General features: G+C 47.3%; 1 protein-coding gene across 1 annotated transcript in view; it reads left to right on the top strand.

Moving 5' to 3' along the window:
• Positions 1 to 18916: 18916 nt before the first annotated feature.
• The window catches only part of PTH1R (parathyroid hormone 1 receptor), a 91954-nt gene continuing 91188 nt past the window's right edge, over positions 18917 to 19682 (top strand). Inside the window, 1 exon segment of the mRNA XM_053990911.1 lies at positions 18917 to 19396. Within this exon segment, the coding sequence (XP_053846886.1) occupies positions 19322 to 19396 (75 nt within the window). The 5' untranslated portion in view covers positions 18917 to 19321.

The following is a 19682-nucleotide window of genomic DNA, read 5'->3' as shown; positions in this document are numbered from 1 at the left end:
ATGGAAATTTAAGAAGTTTTAACATTTTCAGTGACTTTCTCAGGCCACAACTCTCACCCAAGAGCTGCCAGGGATTGTGCAGGACCCTGAATTCCACGTGGATTTGCTCATCCCAGAAGGAAAACTCAGATATCTCAGACAGCTGGAATTCCATTTTCAGCCTGAACAGATCTGGAGATTTTTTTTCTTTTCAACACCAATTTTTAAGCTCAGTTTTATCTCTCATTATCCATTTCTGAGGTGTTCAAATCAAAACTTCTTCCTTAATTCCCAATTTAATCTCCTCCAAGTGCTTCCGGCTGTCCCAGCATCGTTTGGAGCTCCCCCCTCCCAAGCCCCCAAATCCAAAGCTGCTGTTCCCAGCCCTAGGGAATAATTCTTGGAGTCGGTTGGGATTCCCCAGGGCCAAATACTCAGGGAAAAACTGGAATTTATCACACTTCCAACATACTGAAGGAGGAATTGGACTTTTATTGTCCTTGTGGGTCCTTTCCATGCCTGGATAGTCTGTGGGTCTGTGACTCCAAGTATTTGGAATCTCACTTTTCCCAAAATTTTTCACTTTTCCCGCTGCCCAAGAGCTCCCACTGCCTTTCAGGGAAAGTTTGGAATCCATGGATGCACTGAGGGCTGCAGTGAGCTGCAGACGACCCCAGGATCTCCTTTTTCCTTTCCCCGTGTCTCTCCACATTCTCTGAGTAATTCCTAAAAAAATCCCAGCTCTTCATGAATTTAATTAATTTAATTAATCCCATCCTTGCTTCTCAAGCCCAGAGCAATTCCATGAAGTTAAAGGAGCAAAAATTGTCAGTGATTCCCTCAGATTCCAATTTAAACTTCCATGAAAATAAAGAGGAGCCACATCTGGCCACAAGAAGAATAAAAGCTGTTGATTGAGCAAATCCTTGATTATCCTGGAAAAAGCAAGGCCTGGGGATGAGGCTGAAATAAATCAAATCAGCACATCCTGCCTGGAAAAAAGTAAAAGCTGGGATACACAAGCTCTGATCCTGAGCTGGATTAGCATTCCCTGGAAAAATGGGAAAGGAGGTGGAGCTTAAATCTCCTTCAAATGGGGCTTCCACTGATGCCTTGTGCAGGCTGACCTAGGACAGAGGCTGGGCAGAGCTAAAGAATAAAGCAGGGATTTATTCAAAGGATCTCCTCCATGGATCCACCTTGGGCAGCACCAGAGCCCAGCCAGGGCTGCACCCAAGATCAACCAAAATGGCACAAAATGAACCAAAATGGCACAAAATGAATCCAAGATGAACCAAAATGGTCCCAAAATGCACGAGCGCTCCCGGGGGCTCTCACTGGGATCAGCTCTGCTCCATTTGCCCCTTGCAGTTCATTGTCCCATTCCAGCTTTAGCCCATGCACTCCCATCCTGCTTGTTTTTCTCTCTCCAGCCCACGCTGTTTGTGCTCTTGGGCCTGAGATTTGGATCATTTGTCCTTGGTGCCCAGCTGGAGCAGGAATTGTTTTGTCTCCCTGCTCTGTGCAGAGAGCTCAGCATCCCCTGATGTGAAGCCCAGACCCACACACTAAAGCAGCACAGAATGTGAAAAATATAAAACAATAGAATAAAATATTAAAAAAAAAAAAAAAAAAAAAAAAAAAAAAAGAACAGAATCTGAAAGATATAAAAGCTAAAATATAAAAGCTAAAACTGAGGCATCACCAGTGCTGACATCCCTCAGCATTCCCTGCATCCCAACCCAGGCGCTGTTTGTGTTTTCCTGCTTCGATTCCTGATCCCGGGATCGTTCTGCTGACTCCGGTTTTGTGTGTGGCCGAGAACAGACCCAGCCTAAAACCTCTGGGAAAAGCTTCGGAGCAGCTGGTTCTGCTTCCAAAAAAACCCAAAAAAACTGGGGAAATTCATCCCCAAGGAATAGGAAATGTTCAATTGTAGGCAAGACCAGTAGAGCAGTTTAGCCTGGACTACTCAGGCCTGGTCTGGGCTACTCAGGCTTGTTTTGGGCTACTCAGGATTGGTCTGGGCTGCCCAGGCCTGGTTTGGGCTACTCAGGCTTGGTCTGGGCTGCTCAGGTCTGGTCTGGGCTACTCAGGGCTGAATTCTCAGGTCTGGTTTGGGATTCTTAGGTCTGGTTTGGGCTACTCAGGCTTGGTCTGGGCTACTCAGGCCTGGTTTGGGCTACTCAGGTCTGGTCTGGGCTACTCAGGACTGGTTTGGGCTACTCAGGTGTGCTCTGGGCTACTCAGGTGTGCTCTGGGCTACTCAGGGCTGAATTCTCAGGCCCGGTTTGGGCTACTCAGGCTTGGTCTGGGCTGCTCAGGCCTGGTTTGGGCTACTCAGGGCTGGTCTGGGCTACTCAGGCTTGGTTTGGGCTACTCAGGCCTGGTTTGGGCTACTCAGGCCTGGTTTGGGCTACTCAGGACTGGTTTGGGCTACTCAGGTGTGCTCTGGGCTACTCAGGGCTGAATTCTCAGGCCCGGTTTGGGCTACTCAGGCCTGGTTTGGGCTACTCAGGCCTGGGCTGGGCTGCTCAGGTGTTCTCTGGCCATCTCTGGGGCCCAGCGGGAGTTTTCCTCTCTCTCCCCACATCCCCAAAACCTTTCCCGGCTGTTTTGCTGAGCTCGCAGCTCGCTCCGGGTCCGGCTGACCCCGGACTGGCCCGTCCCGAAGGGATCGGAAAATTCTCCCTCTCGGGTGTTCATTACCCACCCCCGCTGAGCGCTGGGTAAATCATCAATTTCCAGCTGGATTTTAACCTCAATTTGCAGAGATTTGTGTCCCTGGGGGTTGACTCTTAAAGAAACCATTCCATGGGCAGGGAAGAAGAAATAATGGAATTATGGAATGGTTTGGGATGGATGGGACCTTAAATCCCATCCACATCCAGGGATCCAGGGGCAGCCACAGCTGCTCTGGGAATTCGGTGCCAGCGACCAACCCGGAAATATTTTTTAGGCTAATCCCCCCAAAAAGTGTCATTAATAAATTTCTGGAAATTAATACATAAAAATATTAATATAAAACAACATCTAAAAATATTACTACATGAAATAATAATATATAAAATAATAAACATATAAAATAATAAACATATAAAATAATAAACATATAAAATAATAAATCTATAAAGTAGCAAATGTATAAATTATTCATATAAAAATAATATACAAAATAATAATCTATACAGCGATGAATATACAAATTAATTAATGTAAAAATAATTAATATATAAAATAATAAACATGAAAATTAATACTATTAAAAGAATTAATAAGAATAAATAGGTTTTTTTTTTTAATTAAAAAATAACTATAGAAAAGGAGCCCTTAGCAGAACCAAGACTTGGAGGGAAGGAACCCACACAATTAATTCTGGAAAAAGGAATAAACAGTAGGAGCTTTTTATATAATAATGGGATTTTATGTGCTCTATAAATGGGAATTAAGAGCAATCAGAATTTTGGCTGTGCCAGGATCATTGAAACAGCACAAAATCTCTGTTTGTGTTTTGATAAAGCTGAGAAAACTCGGAAGGGATCAACAATAACTCCATTTTTTGAGCCACCCTTGTTTTGGCAGCCAATTCCCAAACTTTGCCCGTGGCAAAGCGCAGCAGAACACCAGGAGCAGCGGGACGGCTTCTAATAAAGCCTGGATTAATTAAACTCAGCCTTTGCAGAGTGTGGGCTGAGTGACCAGAGAGCAGCTGAGCCCAGACATTCTCCAAATCCAAACGGAGGCACAATCCTTGTTTTTCCGCAGCCTCTTCCACTGCTTTGCTCCTTGACTTCGTTCTGCAGCTGCTTTTACAATCCGGCTGTAATGAATGCGATTAATTAATGCAATTAATCCATGCAGCGCAGGAGGAGCTGCTCAGGGTTGCAGGGTTTGGCTGACAACACGAGAAGTTTCCCTTCGGTGCTGCGGGAACGAGGAGCTGAAGCTTCCCTTCTTCACCTTCCCGGATTTGGCACCTCCAGAGCTGACAGGAAATCCCCCAAAGTCATGCTACCCGTGGTTTTTTGGGATGCCAGTCAGAAGGATAAAGGTGGATAACCCCAAAGGTGGTCAGAGGTTTTCTTGCCCTCTGTGTGTCCCAAACACTGAGATTATTTTTAGTCCAGCTGGAATTTTGCATTAAAGAAAAAAAAAAAAAAACTCAAAAACGAGGAATGGTGGGAAAACGCATCCCAGCCCAGCCCATCCCGATGGGTGAGAGGCTGGATGTGACTCCACTGAGTGACTCCACACCAGCCCAGAGATCCAATCACATCCTGGGCTCACCCAAAGGAATGTGGGGAGAAGGTCCAGGAAGGGAATTCTGTCCCTGTGCCCCATGCTCAGGTGAGGCCCCACCTGCAGAGCTGCCCCAGGCCTGGATCCAGCACGGGAAGGAGCTGGAGCTGCTGGAGAGAGCCCAGAGGAGGCACCAGGATGATCCCAGGGATGGAGCAGCTCTGCTGGGAGGAAAGGCTGGGAGAGCTGGGAATGTCCAGCCTGGAGAGGAGAAGCCTTGGGGTGAGCTCAGTGTGACCTTCCAGGACCTGAAGGAGCTGCAGGAAAGATGGAGAGAGAAAATTTCCAAGGGATGGAGGGACAGGACACAGGGAATGGCTCCCACTGCCAGAGGGCAGGGGTGGATGGATGGATATTGGGAATTAGGAATTCCTGGCTGGGATGGAATTCCCAGAGAAGCTGTGGCTGCCCCTGGATCCCTGGCAGTGTCCAAGGCCAGGCTGGACACTTGGAGCAGCCTGGGACAGTGGGAGGTGTCCCTGCCATGGAATGGGGTGGGAAGGGGTGATCCACAGGGAGGTGACCCCAAAGATTCTCTTCTCCAAGATGAGCATTCCCAGCTCTCCGAGCCTTTCAACATCCCTAAATATTACATATAAATAAACTCTCTCTCCATCTCATGCCAAGGAAATGTGGGATTCCATTGGAGATCCAGGATTTGTGGGCTCTGACCAGGGCTCCCGACCCCCGGAGATGTTTTGGGCCTCGATGTCACTGGGGACTCAGCATTTCCCAAATTATCCCAGGCTGACAAATCCTGGGAATTCTCCTGCTAGTGCTGCTGCTCCCTTCCGACCCACAGCGCTCTGGGACCGCAGGACTCTTGGGATCTGTTTTCAAATGACCTTCCCAGTGAAGATTCCTGGAAATCCAGCTCCAGACAGGCTTGTCTGGGACCTTTCCCACCCTTGAACTCGGCGAACTGTGGTGGTGGAGGAGCAGGTTCTTCTTATCACCTTCCCATGTTTGTCCTCCTCGACTCCTGGAATTCCATCGGAATTGCAGGGGAGGCAGGAATGGGGTGAGAAGGGCCAAGGGTCGCTGCCGTAAAGTCACGTGGGAATTCTGCTCCCGCATTCCAGAAAAGGAACAAAACAAATCCAAAGGAAAATCACGCTGGAAGGTGTAACCAGCCCTGTGTTGAGATATCCCAGGAATATTCCACCTTTTTTCCCCTCCAGGCTCTGCTTTTCTCTCTTCCCAGCAATCATGGATGAGGTTTTGGTGTTTTCCCAGGTTTCCCAGGATTTTTCCACATGGAAAGTCGCCAAACAATTCATCCCCACCGCCTCTAAGCCAGCAAAAATTCCTTACATAAATACAATTAAAGTTTCTGTTAATGAAGAAAAGTCAAAAATTCCAAAGGGAAATCTTTCCCTGGGAAGATATTTGGGACAAAGTGGTGAAATCACCATGCCTGGAATTTTTTTTAAAAAACAGTGGATACGGCACTATGGGATTTGGTTTTGTGGGAATTTGGTTGAAGGTGGGAATGGATGCTCCTGGATGTCTTCTCCAACCTTCACGATTCCATGATTGGCCTAAGCCTGGAAAAATCCTGCAGGAGAGAACTTTCCACAGGGAAAATAATCCAAATAATTCCTTCCAGTTAAGGAATGTTGACTTTGGAGTAATGATCTCAGGAATAATTGGATTGAGGGAATAATTATGGCAGTGAAAAAGTGGGACAGACCCAGGCCTGCAGCTCCAGGAAAAGCATGGAAGCTCTTCCCATCCTGAATCCTGGATATTCACAGGGAGGAGGGTGGGATGAAGGAAGAAAATTCCTTTTTCCAGGTTTTTTTTGTGTTTGTTCTTGGGTTAAACATTTCCACACGATCCAAATATTTGCACTTAGGTCCAACACAAGTTTGAAGCTCCTCTCCCAGTCGGATCATAGGCACGGATATTTTATTGGCATTGCTCCCCAGCCTATGGAAGCAGGAATTTCCTGCTCATTCCTGAATTCCCATAGAAATTTCCCCCACACTGGCTGGGTCAAGGAATTTCTGGAGTTAAAACCAACCCAGAATCAATGGAATTTGTTTTATTCTGGATGAGTTTTCCTGCTGGTCCAGTAGGATTGTGGTGGCCCAAACATGGATTGGAGGGAGCGGGAATTCAGAATTAATAGGAAATATTCAACATATATTTATTAATTTCATATAATTTATTTATTTAAATATGCATTTATATAGTTAATATCTATTTATTATATCTTTTCCCATATATATTTATTTAATATCTATCTCTTAATTTAAAATATATTTATTTAAGTTATTTATATTTATTTAATTAAGATCCAGTTATATTATTTACAAGGAATCTCATCCTGGAATATCTATTAGGAAATTAATAATTCAGCTGGGTTTACATTGGAAATTTGGCTTCCCATAAAATGCCCATCATGGAATTATTTATAAAAAGGGCTCGTGCTGGGGCAGGAAATCCCTTCAAGGCAAATTTCCATGTTCCTTTTCCTTTTCCCATTGCCCAAATCCTTTTTTCCAGTCACTGGAGAGGGATGACTCCAAGCTGGGTATTCCCACCTGAGGATGGATATGAAACAAAACCTCTGGAGCTCCAACTGCTCCTTGATTCGGGAAAAAGGAATCCAGCTCACGGATTTCACCTGGACACTCCCCTTCCATCGGGAGAAAAATCACGGGCAGCCTTATCTGAAGTCACCAGGCAAGGATTTATGGGATTTGGGATTAGCTCCCAGCTCCATAATTCCAGTTTTTATGATCCCATCACCCTGTTCTTGGGTGACTCTGTTCACCATCTGGGAACGAGACATTTTTCCTTGATTCGTCCATGAAATTCTTTGAGTAGGTGCCATAAATTCCCCATAAATGCAGCACTGAGCCAAACGCATTGTCCTGGCTGAGGAGTGCTGGGATTCCTGCTCAGCTTTCCTGGGATTTTCTCTAACCTTTGGGAATTGTCCTCCTCCTCCTCCTCCTCCTCCTCCTTCTCCTTCTCCTTCTCCTTCTCCTTCTCCTTCTCCTTCTCCTTCTCCTTCTCCTCCTCATCCTCACCCTCTCTCCTTCCTCTTCTCCTTTTCTTCTTCCTCTTTTCCTTTTCTTCCTCTTTTCCTTTTCCTTTTCCTTTTCCTTTTCCTTTTCCTTTTCCTTTTCCTTTTCCTTTTCCTTTTCCTTTTCCTTTTCCTTTCCCAGAACTTACAAACCTCTTTATCCCTGCACCCCCATCCCATAATTTTGGTGACTGATTTTCCATTGCAGCTTTTTGTTTAGGAGGTTTTTTCTCCTGGAATTTTCCCTCCACTCTCACAATCGATTTTGATGGAATTTACACAAAATATTTACAAGACTTTCATCCTTCTGGGAAATTTACTTAAAATTGAGCAACGGGGTCGAAAGTTCCTGGGGCAGGGACTGGGAGGCCTGGGAATCCCAGGGACAAAACACATGGAATCAAATAATTCAATTCAATATTCAAAATAACTGGGATGAACTTGACGGTGTTGCTGAGGGAGCTGGGAATGTTTATCCTGGAGAAAAGGAGTTCCAAAGGGACCTTCTGGGACAGGAGGGGGCAGACGGAGGGAATTGGGATCTGCTCCCAGAGAATAGGGACAGGAGGAGAGGGAACAGCCTGAACCTTTCCAAGGAAGGGTTCAATTGGATATTTGGGATCATTTCTCCATGGAAATCCTGGTGAGGCACTGAAACTGCCCAGGGAGGTTTGGAGTGCCCACCCTGGAGGTGTCCAAGGAATTCCTGGATGTGGCACTCGGGGCTCTGGTGGGATCAGGCACAGCTTGGACTCGGTGATCCCAGAGATCTTTCCCAGCCTCAGTGATTTTAGGATTCTCTGGATGCAAAAGCCGCTTTTCCCATCTCCATTCCTCCTCCACACCCTCCAGCCCCTCCCTCAGCCCTGCACAGCTTGGACTCGGTGATCCCAGAGATCTTTCCCAGCCTCAGTGATTTTAGGATTCTCTGGATGCAAAAGCCGCTTTTCCCATCTCCATTCCTCCTCCACACCCTCCAGCCCCTCCCTCAGCCCTGCCAAAACTCTCCAGGTGAGTTTAGAAACTCCAGGAGAGGATTTTCCTGGGGTTTAATCCCAAACTCCCCAGGATTTTTGGGAAGCAATTCACTCCCAGTTCCAGCAGTCTGAGGGAGGTTCAGGTTGGACACCAGCTGGAATTTCTCCGTGGAAAGGGCGGTCAGGCATTGGAAGGGAACCCAGGGAGGTTTGGAGTCACCATCCCTGAAGGTGTCCAAGAAATTCCTGATGTGGCACTTGGGGCTCTGGTGGGGATTGGGCACAGCTTGGACTTGGTGATCCCAGAGATCTTTCCCAACCTCAGTGATCCTGGAATTCCGTAATTCCAGCCCCACGTGCATCTCTCCTGATCCTCAACATGAAGCTTGATCCATCCAATTTAATCCATGGATTTATTCTTTTCCCAGTCCTACACATGGAGAAGGATCCCAAAGTCATCCAGAATCATCCCAGCAAGGACATTTTGGATGCAAAGATCCAGATTTTCCCCTAGATAAGACCTTGTTTCTGACCACCTGGATGCTGAAATAAAAAGTCTTGAGTTGGGAATTTTATTATCATCCCAAATTTCCTTTATCACCCATTCCTGCTAAAGCAGCACCGTTTAAAACTAAGGATTTTACTGGACAAGTTGGAAAACGTTCCTGCAGTGAAAATTCCTGAAATCCTGGCAAAAAGCAAATGTTCCAAAGGCTGGGGTGGATTTTTTTTCTTCCTCCTTTTTTTTTTTATTCCCATTCCGCTCCTTTATCCCTATGCTTGGCTGAGTTGTTGAAACGTGCAGGAGCCAACTTCCAGCTTTTCCTTAGGCAGCAAAAAATTTTATGGAGTGAAACCAGCCCGGATCCCGGAGTATTTTACAGATGGCCTTTCCACAGTTCATGGAAGTGTGGAAGCACAGGGATCCCTCTAAATTCCATCTGGAGTTTAAGGAAAATCCCAATTCCCAGCTGCCTGCTGTGAAAAAAAAAATGGGAATATAAAAATATATAAAAAGGAAATATCAGGACAATTTAAAATTATTTTCAAATATTTCCATTCCTGTAAATAGAAGGAAAAATCCATGATTTTCTATTAAAGCCTGTTTTCATCCAAAAAAATTTAGGAATTGCAGCTTCTTTTTCACACAAGTCCCTAAAAGAGTGGGAGATGTGGAAATGGGAATATAAGAGCAACAGGGAATGCTGAATAATTAAATTCCATTTTAATAGGATAGAATAAAATGAATATTTTCTCCCCCAACTCTTGACTTGGAAAGTTTGGAAAGCGACGGATCCTTGGAACTTCTGGAGGCTCCTAAATTTCTACAAATCCATGAGAGGAGCTGGTTTGGAGCTTTCCTAAAAAAATCTGTGAAGTGTCTTTATTCAAAATAGAATTTTAAGCGATAAATGGGAGAATTCTGTTCAAATAAATCAGTTTTGGAGGAGCTGGAAGTTGGATGGAGAGGACTTTTTCAACTGGAATCATGGATTTTATCCCTGATAAAATGAATTGTGGGATGCTCAGGTTCAAACCTCTATTGAAGGAAAAATCACGGATTGAAGCCGTAGCCCTCCCTGGGCTGGAATTTACTGTGGGAATGGAGTTTTCCTTGATTTTTCCCAGCTCATCCTTGGCTCTGCACGTGGAAAATGAGATTCAGCCCCGTGGACACACAGCCAGATATTCCCACTGCGTTATTTGGATGTCTGAACTTCCGTGGATCTGGGAAAAGGAGAGCAGAACGGCATGAAGGATCCAGGGAATGGCTCCCACTGCCAGAGGGCAGGGATGGATGGGAGATTGGGAATTAGGAATTCCAGGCTGGGAGGGTGAGGAGGGGCTGGGATGGAATTCCCAGAGCAGCTGTGGCTGCCCCTGGATCCCTGGAAGTGTCCAAGGCCAGGTTGGGCAGACTTGGAGAAATTTGGGATAGTGGGAGGTGTCCCTGCCCATTCCAGAGGGGTTGGATGGGATGACCTCCATATTGTTCTGCCCCACCCCAAGAGGGAAATCTGGGATAATCAGGAGATCCTCCAGCAAAACCATGAGTCCCAGAATACCTGGAAAAACCATCCCAAGGATTTGTGGGAGAATTTAATGCTGCAATTCCCAGAGCCAGGTTCAGACTGATCCCACCAAAACACTGGGAGAGAAAACAGAGGGATGAGCCCTGATATTTTAATATTTCCAGGATATTCCACCTCTGGGAGCCCTGAATTCCCCGGAAAGCATCCAGTGGGACCCAGAGGGACTGTGGATGCTCCATGGGCTTGGAAAATCAGGAGCCTTCCCTGCTTGCAGCCCTGGAATTTCAGAGAGGAGTGAGCTTGGACAGGGAGGAGTTTTCTACCTGGAAAATCCCTTTTTTTCCTGATTTTTTTGTTTTGTTTTGGTTTGTTGTTTTTTTTTTTCTTGGGTTTGTTTTTTTTTTTTTGGTTGGGTTTTTTTGGGTTTTTTGGGTTTTTTTGGGGAGGGTTGTGTTTTTTGGGGTTTTGTTTGTTTGTTTGTTTGTTTGGGGGGGGTTGGGGTTTTGTTTGTTTGTTTGTTTTTTGGTTTTTTGGTTGGTTTTTTGTTGTTGTTGTTGTTGTTGTTTTTTTGTTTTACCCCAGAACTGCTGATCCATCTCAGATGGAAATTCCACCCTCTGGAATCATCCGATCGTTTTCCATGAAATTCCCCAGCCTCCAACAACTCCAAACTCAGGGACCTGCCAGGGCACAGACATTTCACTCCAGGTTTTAAAAGCCTGGAATGTTTTTTTTTTTCCTTATCTAATCCCAGCTGGAATCCACACAAACAAAATCCTGCGCAAGGAGTTCCTCAGCTCCAGCACCCACCTGGGAGGAGGCACCTCCTTCTTCTGCTTCGCACTCCTGGAATTTTCAGTGCTGTGTCCCAACTCTTTATTAGGAAAAGTCCCAAATCCCCATTTCCCTGTGGCATTTTCCATGATTTTCACAGATCCTTTTCCAGCTCCAAAAGCTTTCCCCAAAGTGCCAATCCGGGATGGATCCCAACAACCTAAAAACGCCCAGGGATGGACATCCCTTCTCCAGGGCTGATTTTTCCAGGACGGAGAAGAAGATTTGCCGGGATGAAGGTTGTGGATCCTCCTGGAATGTTTGGGAATGGGATGAAGGTGCCATTCCATGCTCCAGCCCCACAAAGTGGCCCCACAAAGGGACCTTGTTGCCCCCGGTGTCCCCGGCAGGTTTGGGGACATCACCTTTGAACGTTTATCGGCGCTCCGGCGGACTGTGAACTCCCGGGAAAACCGCTCCGGAGGCGGCTCGGGACGGGCCTCACGTGCTCCCCACAGGCTCAGCCCAACGGATAAGCGCGGCTTTATGAGGGCCAGGCAGTAAATCCCAAATTGATCCCAGGGAACGGGTTCTGAGCTCAAACGGTAAAAAATAATCCCATCCCTCGTCGTCCCCACATCGGAGTCAGCAGTTGGGGTGGGAGGGATTCCAGCTGCTTTCATCCCAGTTTTTCCTCCTGGATCGGAGCATTCCCAGTCCCTGGGAGCTCATCCTTGTGTCTATCAAAAAATTGGAAGTGCTTATCAGAAAATTGGGATTGCTTATCAAAAAATTTGGATTCATCATCAAAAAATTGGGATTGCTCATCAAAAAATTTGGATTCCTCATCAAAAAATTGGGATTGTTCACCAAAAAATTGGGATTCCTCATCAAAAAATTGGGATTGCTTATCAAAAAATTGGGATTCCTCATCAAAAAATTGGGATTGCTTATCAAAAAATTTGGATTCCTCATCAAAAGACTGAGATTCCTCATCAAAAAATTGGGATTCCTCATCAAAAGACTGAGATTCCTCATCAAAAAATTGGGATTGCTTATCAAAAAACTTGGATTCATCATCAAAAACTTGGGATTGCTTATCAGAAAATTTGGATTGCTTATCAAAAAATTGTGATTGCTTGTCAAAAAATTGGGATTGCTCATCAAAAAATGGGATTTCTCACAAAGGAGCAACTGGACACAACCAAAGTTGGCAAGGTCCTGGCCGTTCCCAGGGCTGCGTTTGGTGCTGTTGGAATGGGGAAAACCGGCCCATCCCACAGAATCCCCATTCCCAGATTTCCAGAGAAGTCTGGAGTCAGATTCCCGGCTCTCTCCGGGCTTCTCCGGCTGTTTGAGCTCCAGGATGATCCAGCAAAGCTGCAAGGGCTCTGTCCCACTTTTTTCCATGCCTGATTCCCTGGCAGGAGGGAAAGGGCTCCTTGGCTGGGATCAACCTCGCTCCAGGGATAATTCCCTAATCAGAGCTTCTCCCGCTGGAAAAACGCTCCCATTCCTTCATCCCAGGCTCGCACTTGGCTCCTGAAGAGTTTTCCCAAATTGTTCTGGTTCCCGACAGTTTCCGAGGAATTTTCCCGCTCGCCTCTGGAGTTTTTCTGTGGATTCTGGCCAGAGTTTGGGAAAAGGGAAAGAAAACTAATTTGAGTGAGGACAGGGGCACTGAGGCAGGGGAGGGGGAAAGGGAAAATAATTTTAAAAAGAGGGAATAAAAGACTTTTTCAATCTGGAGAAAAATGTGGAGCCTCCAGACGCTCCTTTTCTTATTAGGGTGTGGAGAAATCCCTGGAATGGTGAAACCTCTCAGCTCACGGTGCTGCTTTGGGGCAGCAAATTCCCAAGAAATTGGATCGATTATTCCAATGAACGGATAAATTCCAACTGTTTCGGAAGACGGAGCTGGAAAATCAAAGAAGGAAGGAAGGAATGATCCACTGGAAGCAAAACTGGAAGTGCCCAGGGCCAGGTTGGACAGACCTGGGAGAGTGGGAGGTGTCCCTGCCCATGGAATGGGATCATCCTTAAGGTCCCTTCCCACCCAAAGCATTCCACGATTCCAGAAGGTGATCCATGACCTCAACCCCACATTCCTCATGTCCCTCTTCTCCCAGTCCAGACATCAAAAATGTTGGAAAGCAAATATAACTCTGGGAAGAGTTTTAGGAGTTTGGATTCTCGCTCCAGCTCTCCAGGAGGATTCTGGAAGTTCTCCCAGGCTGGATAAGAAACACGCAGGAATTTCCTTCATCCTGTCCCGCTTTTCCAAGGAATTCCTGTTCCCAGAGTGCGGAATGTTGCTGGAGAAAGTCAGAGAGAGACCAAAAAAAGGGGAAGTTTTTCCCGTATTTCAGGTGATTTCCCAATGGTTGGAGCTGTGAGCCAAGGGAAGGAGAGCAAGGAAGGAATTTTTCATCCTTGGAAGTTTGACACCAAGACGAGGCGGTTCTAGTTTGCCATGGAATTCCAGAAAGTTTGGGATGGAAGGGAACTTAAGGATGATCCCAATCCACCCCTGCCATGAGCATCCCAGGGTGCTCCAAGCCTCATCCAGCCCTTCCTTGGGCACTTCCAGGGATCCAGGGGCAGCCACAGCTTCTCTGGGAATTCCATCCCAGTCCTTCTCCACCCTCCCAGCCCGGAATTCCTTCCCAATATCCCCTCTCTCCCTGCCTTTTGTCACTTTAGCGACCAGGAGAGAAAGGACAGAAGATATTTTTATCCAGAATGGGAATTTCAACTCCCGCAGGAGGGAAATGTTCCCCCAGCTTGAAATCAATTAAAAATCCAGGGAAAGGAGAATTTGATCCTTTAATTTTTATTTTAAATAAAAATTCCCTCCAATATGGAGCTGATTCCTGAAAGTGACCGTTCTTGGCCAAACTGCAGCAGTTTAAATGGATGATCCCCCACCTTTTTTTTTTTTTTTTTTTTCTTCCCAAGATGCTGATTTCCAACAGTGGAAGCATCCAAAAATTTGGAAAGGTTCATTTGAAGCTGTTGGAGAAACATTCCAAGCCCTGCCATTCCCAAGGGGCTCCATAAAACAACAACGTTACAAACACTCCTTTTATCCCACATTCCTTCCCGCTTCCTTAAATCCCTGTTCATGGGCACAATCAGAAAGGGAAGCAAAACAAAAGTGTCCGAATTCCCTCTGAGAGGGAGGCAAGGCTGGGACAGGGAATGGAGTTCTCCAGAGGGAAGAATTCCAAGCAAAGACCTCCCACACTTGGCTGCATCATCCCAAAAAAAACCCAGGATGCGCTGGAGAATTCCCCTTGCCCTCCAAAGGCTGCAGAGAGGGAAAAATTCCTCTTGGAAGCAGCTTCAGGATGATGGGAGATGCCAGAATTCTTGGAGCATCCCAAATTCCAGCAGCGGGGCCGGGGCTGCCCCTGGAATAAATCTGAGTTTCCAAGGAAAAGCCTCGGAGCGCAGGGCCGGGACTTCTGCACCTCGTGATCCTTTGATGTGGGGAGAAGCTGGAGAGGCTTTTCGGGATCATGTGGATGTGGAGACGCTCACATGGCCCCTCTGGAAGTGGGATGGGATTCCCTGGGATTATAGGGAAGATCTCCACCCCCCCCCCCTCCCCAGGCCTGGGCCTGCATTCCCGCTCTTCCCAAAGCACAGGGAATGGGATGAGCAGGGTGGGTCCTTCCTCAGGATCTCAGCTCATCCCCTGCAGTGGGATTCCCCAGAAATCCACATGGAATGGTGCAGATCTGGGAATCAAACCCGAATTCCCATGGATCCAAGAAGAAGGGTGGGAACTGCCCTCCCTCCCTCGCTCTGAGTGTTTGGGAAAAGGATTCCCTGGAAAAATCCACTTGCCTGGACTGGATTTGAAGCTCATCCCACGAAAGAATCGCTCCAGGCCCTGCAATTCCCATTTTTCCAGGAGGAAATGGGGGAATTAATCATTCCCTGGCTGTTGGATCTGGCAGGGGGAGGACTTTGGATCTAAGGAGCCTGAGGAGTGAGTTTGGATTTTTGTGGATAAAAGGGATCCAGAATTTCTCAGTCTTGGAGTCAGGGGAAGATATCCCAGGAGAGCTTCTGGTGCCAGGGTTAAACTGGGAAAAATTCCCTTTTTTGCCAGGGTTAAACTGGGAAAAATTCCCTTCTTGTGCAAGGGTTAAACTGGGGAAATTCCCAGTTTTATGCCAGGGTTAAACAGGGGAAATTCCCAGTTTTATGCCAGGGTTAAACTGGGAAAATTCCCAGTCTTGTGCAAGGGTGAAACTGGGAAAATTCCCCTTCTTGTGCAAGGGTGAAACTGGGAAAATTCCCAATCTTGTGCAAGGGTTAAACTGGGAAAAATTCCCTTCTTGTGCAAGGATTGAACTGGGAATTTTTTCCTTGTGCAGCTCCAGCAGTTCAGGGTTACCTCCCTTCAATCCCTTCAGTTTGGGGGAGGAATAAAATAACTGTAGATATGGAAATAATAAAAGGAAGTTTAAAGAAATAAATAAATACATAAAATAAATAGTAATAAATTAAATTGGTAAATTAAATAAATTGGTAAATTAAATAAATTGATAAATTAAATAAATAATGATAAACGGGAAATAATAAAAGGAAGTTTAAAGAAAGAAATAAATACATAAAATAAATAGTAATAAATTAAATTGATAAATTAAATAAATAATGATAAATCTGAAATAACTTCTAAAGAAGCACATTGGAAATAAATTAATTATAAATAAATAAACAGGGCCCCTATAAAATCCTCATTTTTAATATCTATAAACCTAGAAATGAGATTTTTCCCTGCTTCCCCCTCTCTCCAGGGAAACACCCACCACGGAGCCCCTGGAATGCTGCAGGCGAGTTTTCCCTCCTTTTCCCAAGGCCTGTGGATCCCTGTGTCCCTAAACCCACACAGATCCTGGGAATCCCTGGGAAGGATTTCCCCAATCCCAGGCCTCCCTCAGTGGGAAAAGCAGCCAGATCCCACAAAATCCCCAGCAGAGGTGGGAATAGCTGCCCAGAAATTCCCAAATTCCCCTCAACCTTCCCAGCTCTCCCTAATGGATAACTTTGGAATCGCTGCTGGAAAAGCAGATTTGGGATCCAGCTGGAATGGGAATGGGGTGGGAGGAGTGTGGGGGCACTGCTCTGAAATCCCTCAGCACCATCCAGCCCAATCCTGCTCCCCTGGGGTGGGATGGGATGGGATCCATGGGGTGGGATGGGATGGGATGGGATGGGATGGGATGGGATGGGATGGGATGGGATGGGGTGGGATGGGATGGGATGGGATGGGATGGGATGGGGTGGGATGGGATGGGATGGGATGGGATGGGATGGGATGGGATGGGATGGGGTGGGATGGGATGGGATGGGATGGGATGGGATGGGATGCCATGGGATACAACAGGATGCAGTGGGATGGGATCTATGGGATGGGATGCAATAGAATTTATGGGATGGGATCCATGGGATGGGATGCAATGGGATCTATGGGATGGGGTCCATGGGATGGGATGGGATGGGATCCATGGGATGGGATGGGATGGGATGGGATGGGGTGGGATGGGATGCCATGGGATGCCATGGGATGCCATGGGATACAACAGGATGCAGTGGGATGGGATCTATGGGATGGGATGCAATAGAATTTATGGTATGGGATCCATGGGATGAGATGCAATGGGATCTATGGGATGGGGTCCATGGGATGGGATGCAATGGGATCCATGGGATGGGATTGGATGCAGTGGGATGGGATTCTTGGGATGGGATCCATGGGATGGGATGGGATCCATGGGATGGGATCCATGGGATGGGATGCCATGGGATCTATGGGATGGGATGCAATGGGATCCATGGGATGGGATCCATGGGATGGGAGCCATGGGATGGGATGCCATGGGATCTATGGGATGGGATCCATGGGATGGGATCCGTGGGATGGGATCCATGGGATGGGATGCCATGGGATCTATGGGATGGGATCCATGGGATGGGATCCGTGGGATGGGATCCATGGGATGGGATGCCATGGGATCTATGGGATGGGATCCATGGGATGGGATCCGTGGGATGGGATCCATGGGATGGGATGCCATGGGATCTATGGGATGGGATCCATGGGATGGGATACAACGGGATGAATTCAGAACCTCCCCTTCATTCCCAACCCATCTGCCCTGGATCCGCTGCAATCCCCGTCGGGAATGCGGGGGGGGTTCACTCCCGTGCGATCCCCCCGCAGCCGGGGAGATCCTTTGGGATTCCAGGGCGAGGGGAAGGCGGGGAAGGAGGCGGAGGAAGAGGAGGAGGCAGAGATCGCACCAAGAGCGGCCCTTTTTTTATCCCTTCCCCTCTCTCCCTCTCACAGGAAGCCCAACTCTACCTTCGCTTGGAAAGAGCCTTTCATAAACCCAGCTCAAGGCTCCCATTCACGGCCATGGAGCTGGGAAAAAAAAAAAAAAAAAAAAAAAACGGGAATTAAAAAAAAAAAACCCAACCCGAGCAAGCGGAGAGTTTGGGGTTTCTTCTTTTTTTTTTTTTTTTTCGCTCTCCCTTTCGCTCTTCTTTTTCTTTCTTTTTTTTTTTTTTTCGGCGCTCCAAAAAAATAACCCAGAAATGCTCGCAGCGAAAATTTGATGTTTTTACCGTCTGCTCCCCGAGAGAGGAGAGATTGGAATTTTTCGCTCCTCAGCTCCTAAATATCCGCGAGAAAAGCGGGAAGTAAAGGGGAAGAAAGGGGGAAAAGCGACAAAAATATTCCCTCAGAGTTTGATTTTTAAAGTTGAGTGAGTCAGCCCCGAGCCCGGCGCCTCTCTGTGTTTGCCCGCGTGGTGCATCCCTGGCAGGGCTTGTAACCCTTTCCCAGCCTCGCTTCTCTTCCCAGCATGGAAAAACGAGCAGGGAATGCTGGATCCCGCCGCAATTCCCAAATAATTCCCCCATCCCCCCCCCCCAGCTCGCTCTGGGGGAAGAGAGGGTGGGTTGGAATTTTTTTTAATATTTTTTTTCGCAGCGGAGTTTTATGAATGAAAGCTCCCGGCTGAGCTGGGAGTGATATCCCAATCCTTTTCCCGGTTTTCAGGGATCTTGGGATCTCCCGGAAAACTCTGCGCCCATGTGGATGAAAAAAAAAAAAAAAAAAAAAAAATTAATTCCCAAAATCAAAATAACCCCAAATCGCGAGGATTTCAGGGAATTTCGGAGTGAGGGCAAAGCGCTTTTGCTCCGGGGTGATAAATTTAAAAAAAAAAAAAAAAAATCCTAAAATAAAGGACGGGAAAGGGGTGGAAAGAGGGGACGGGAATTTTCAGCCCCACGTTTGCAATCGTCTTTTCCAAACTGCAGCTCCTTGGAGGCAGAGAAGGAGAGAGAAGCCAAAAATTCCCGATTTTTTTCCCTAAAACCAGAGAATTCCGTGCCTGGCAGAACCAACTTTTTGGGACAGCCAAGCAAAACCTCCCCAGTGCCGCCGCTGCCCCAAAGGCAACTGCGGAGGGGAAAACATTCCCAACTTTTGGGGCGTTTTGGAAATTTGGGATTTGTTCTGCGTGCGGCAGAGAGGAGGAGAGGCAAATAAAAAAAAAATTAAAAAAAAGAGAAACCCCCAAAAATAAAAGGGACGGAGAGCGGGGGGGAGTTTGGGGTTTTTTGTCCCCTCGGCGAGCGAAAAGATAAAATTACTGCGGCTAAAAATAAAGCGGTGGTTAAAGGTTCCCCCTCCCTCTGCCATCTCCCACCCCTTCCAGCCCTCTCCCTGCTCCCTCCCTCCTTCCCTCCCTCCTTCCCTCCCTCCTTCCCTCCCTCTCCCGCTGCCTCTCCGTGTTTGCGTTTGACAAAGAAATGATTTGAACTTCCCGGAGCCGCAGAAAATCGGGATCCCGAGGCGCACCCGGGCCCATATGGATGTGATTTCCCAGCTCGCTCCCAGATGATCCAGCGGCACCGGGAGCCGCGGCGCTGAGCGGCTCCGCTGCCTCTCCCCATGGGCTCCGCGGCGGAATTTTGGGAGCTGCCCGCCACTCCAGCCATGAGAAAACGAGGAAAAGCCCCGGGATCTCTCGTCATGTGCCTCTCTGGCTGAAAGCTGGGGAGCCAAAGGAACAAAATCCCGCGGATCTGGGGGCACGCGAGGGAGGACAAGGAGAAATCCGCGCCGCTGGAATTCCGAGCTCGCCTACCTCCCGCTTCCCTGCGCGAGGCTGGATGCTGGAAGCAGCCCCTTGGATATGGGATCATATCTGGTGTATCCCAGCCTGGGTTTGATCCTCTGCTGCTCCGTGCTCAGCTCCGTCTACGCGCTGGTGAGTCCCGCTTTTTTTTTTTTTTTTTTTTTCTTTTTCTTTTTTCTTTTTTCTTCTTTTTTTTTTTTTCCCCCGTGGTTTTTCCCGGAGGATCCCTGCGGATCCTGCCGCCAGGAGGGATAAATGAGGGGATGAAGGATTAAAAAGCTGTTTGGGGTTGTTGGGATCCGCTGGCGGGGCTGCAGGCGCTGCAGTGAAAATGTCTGTGCTTCCCAGGAGTTGGGATCGCTTGGAAAGCTCTGGACAGGACGTGTGAGGTTTGACAGGGATCTGGGACAGCGTTTGG

Source organism: Vidua macroura, chromosome 1, assembly GCF_024509145.1.
Source record: "Vidua macroura isolate BioBank_ID:100142 chromosome 1, ASM2450914v1, whole genome shotgun sequence".
Taxonomy (NCBI): domain Eukaryota; kingdom Metazoa; phylum Chordata; class Aves; order Passeriformes; family Viduidae; genus Vidua; species Vidua macroura.
This window is presented reverse-complemented; position numbering and strand designations above follow the sequence as displayed.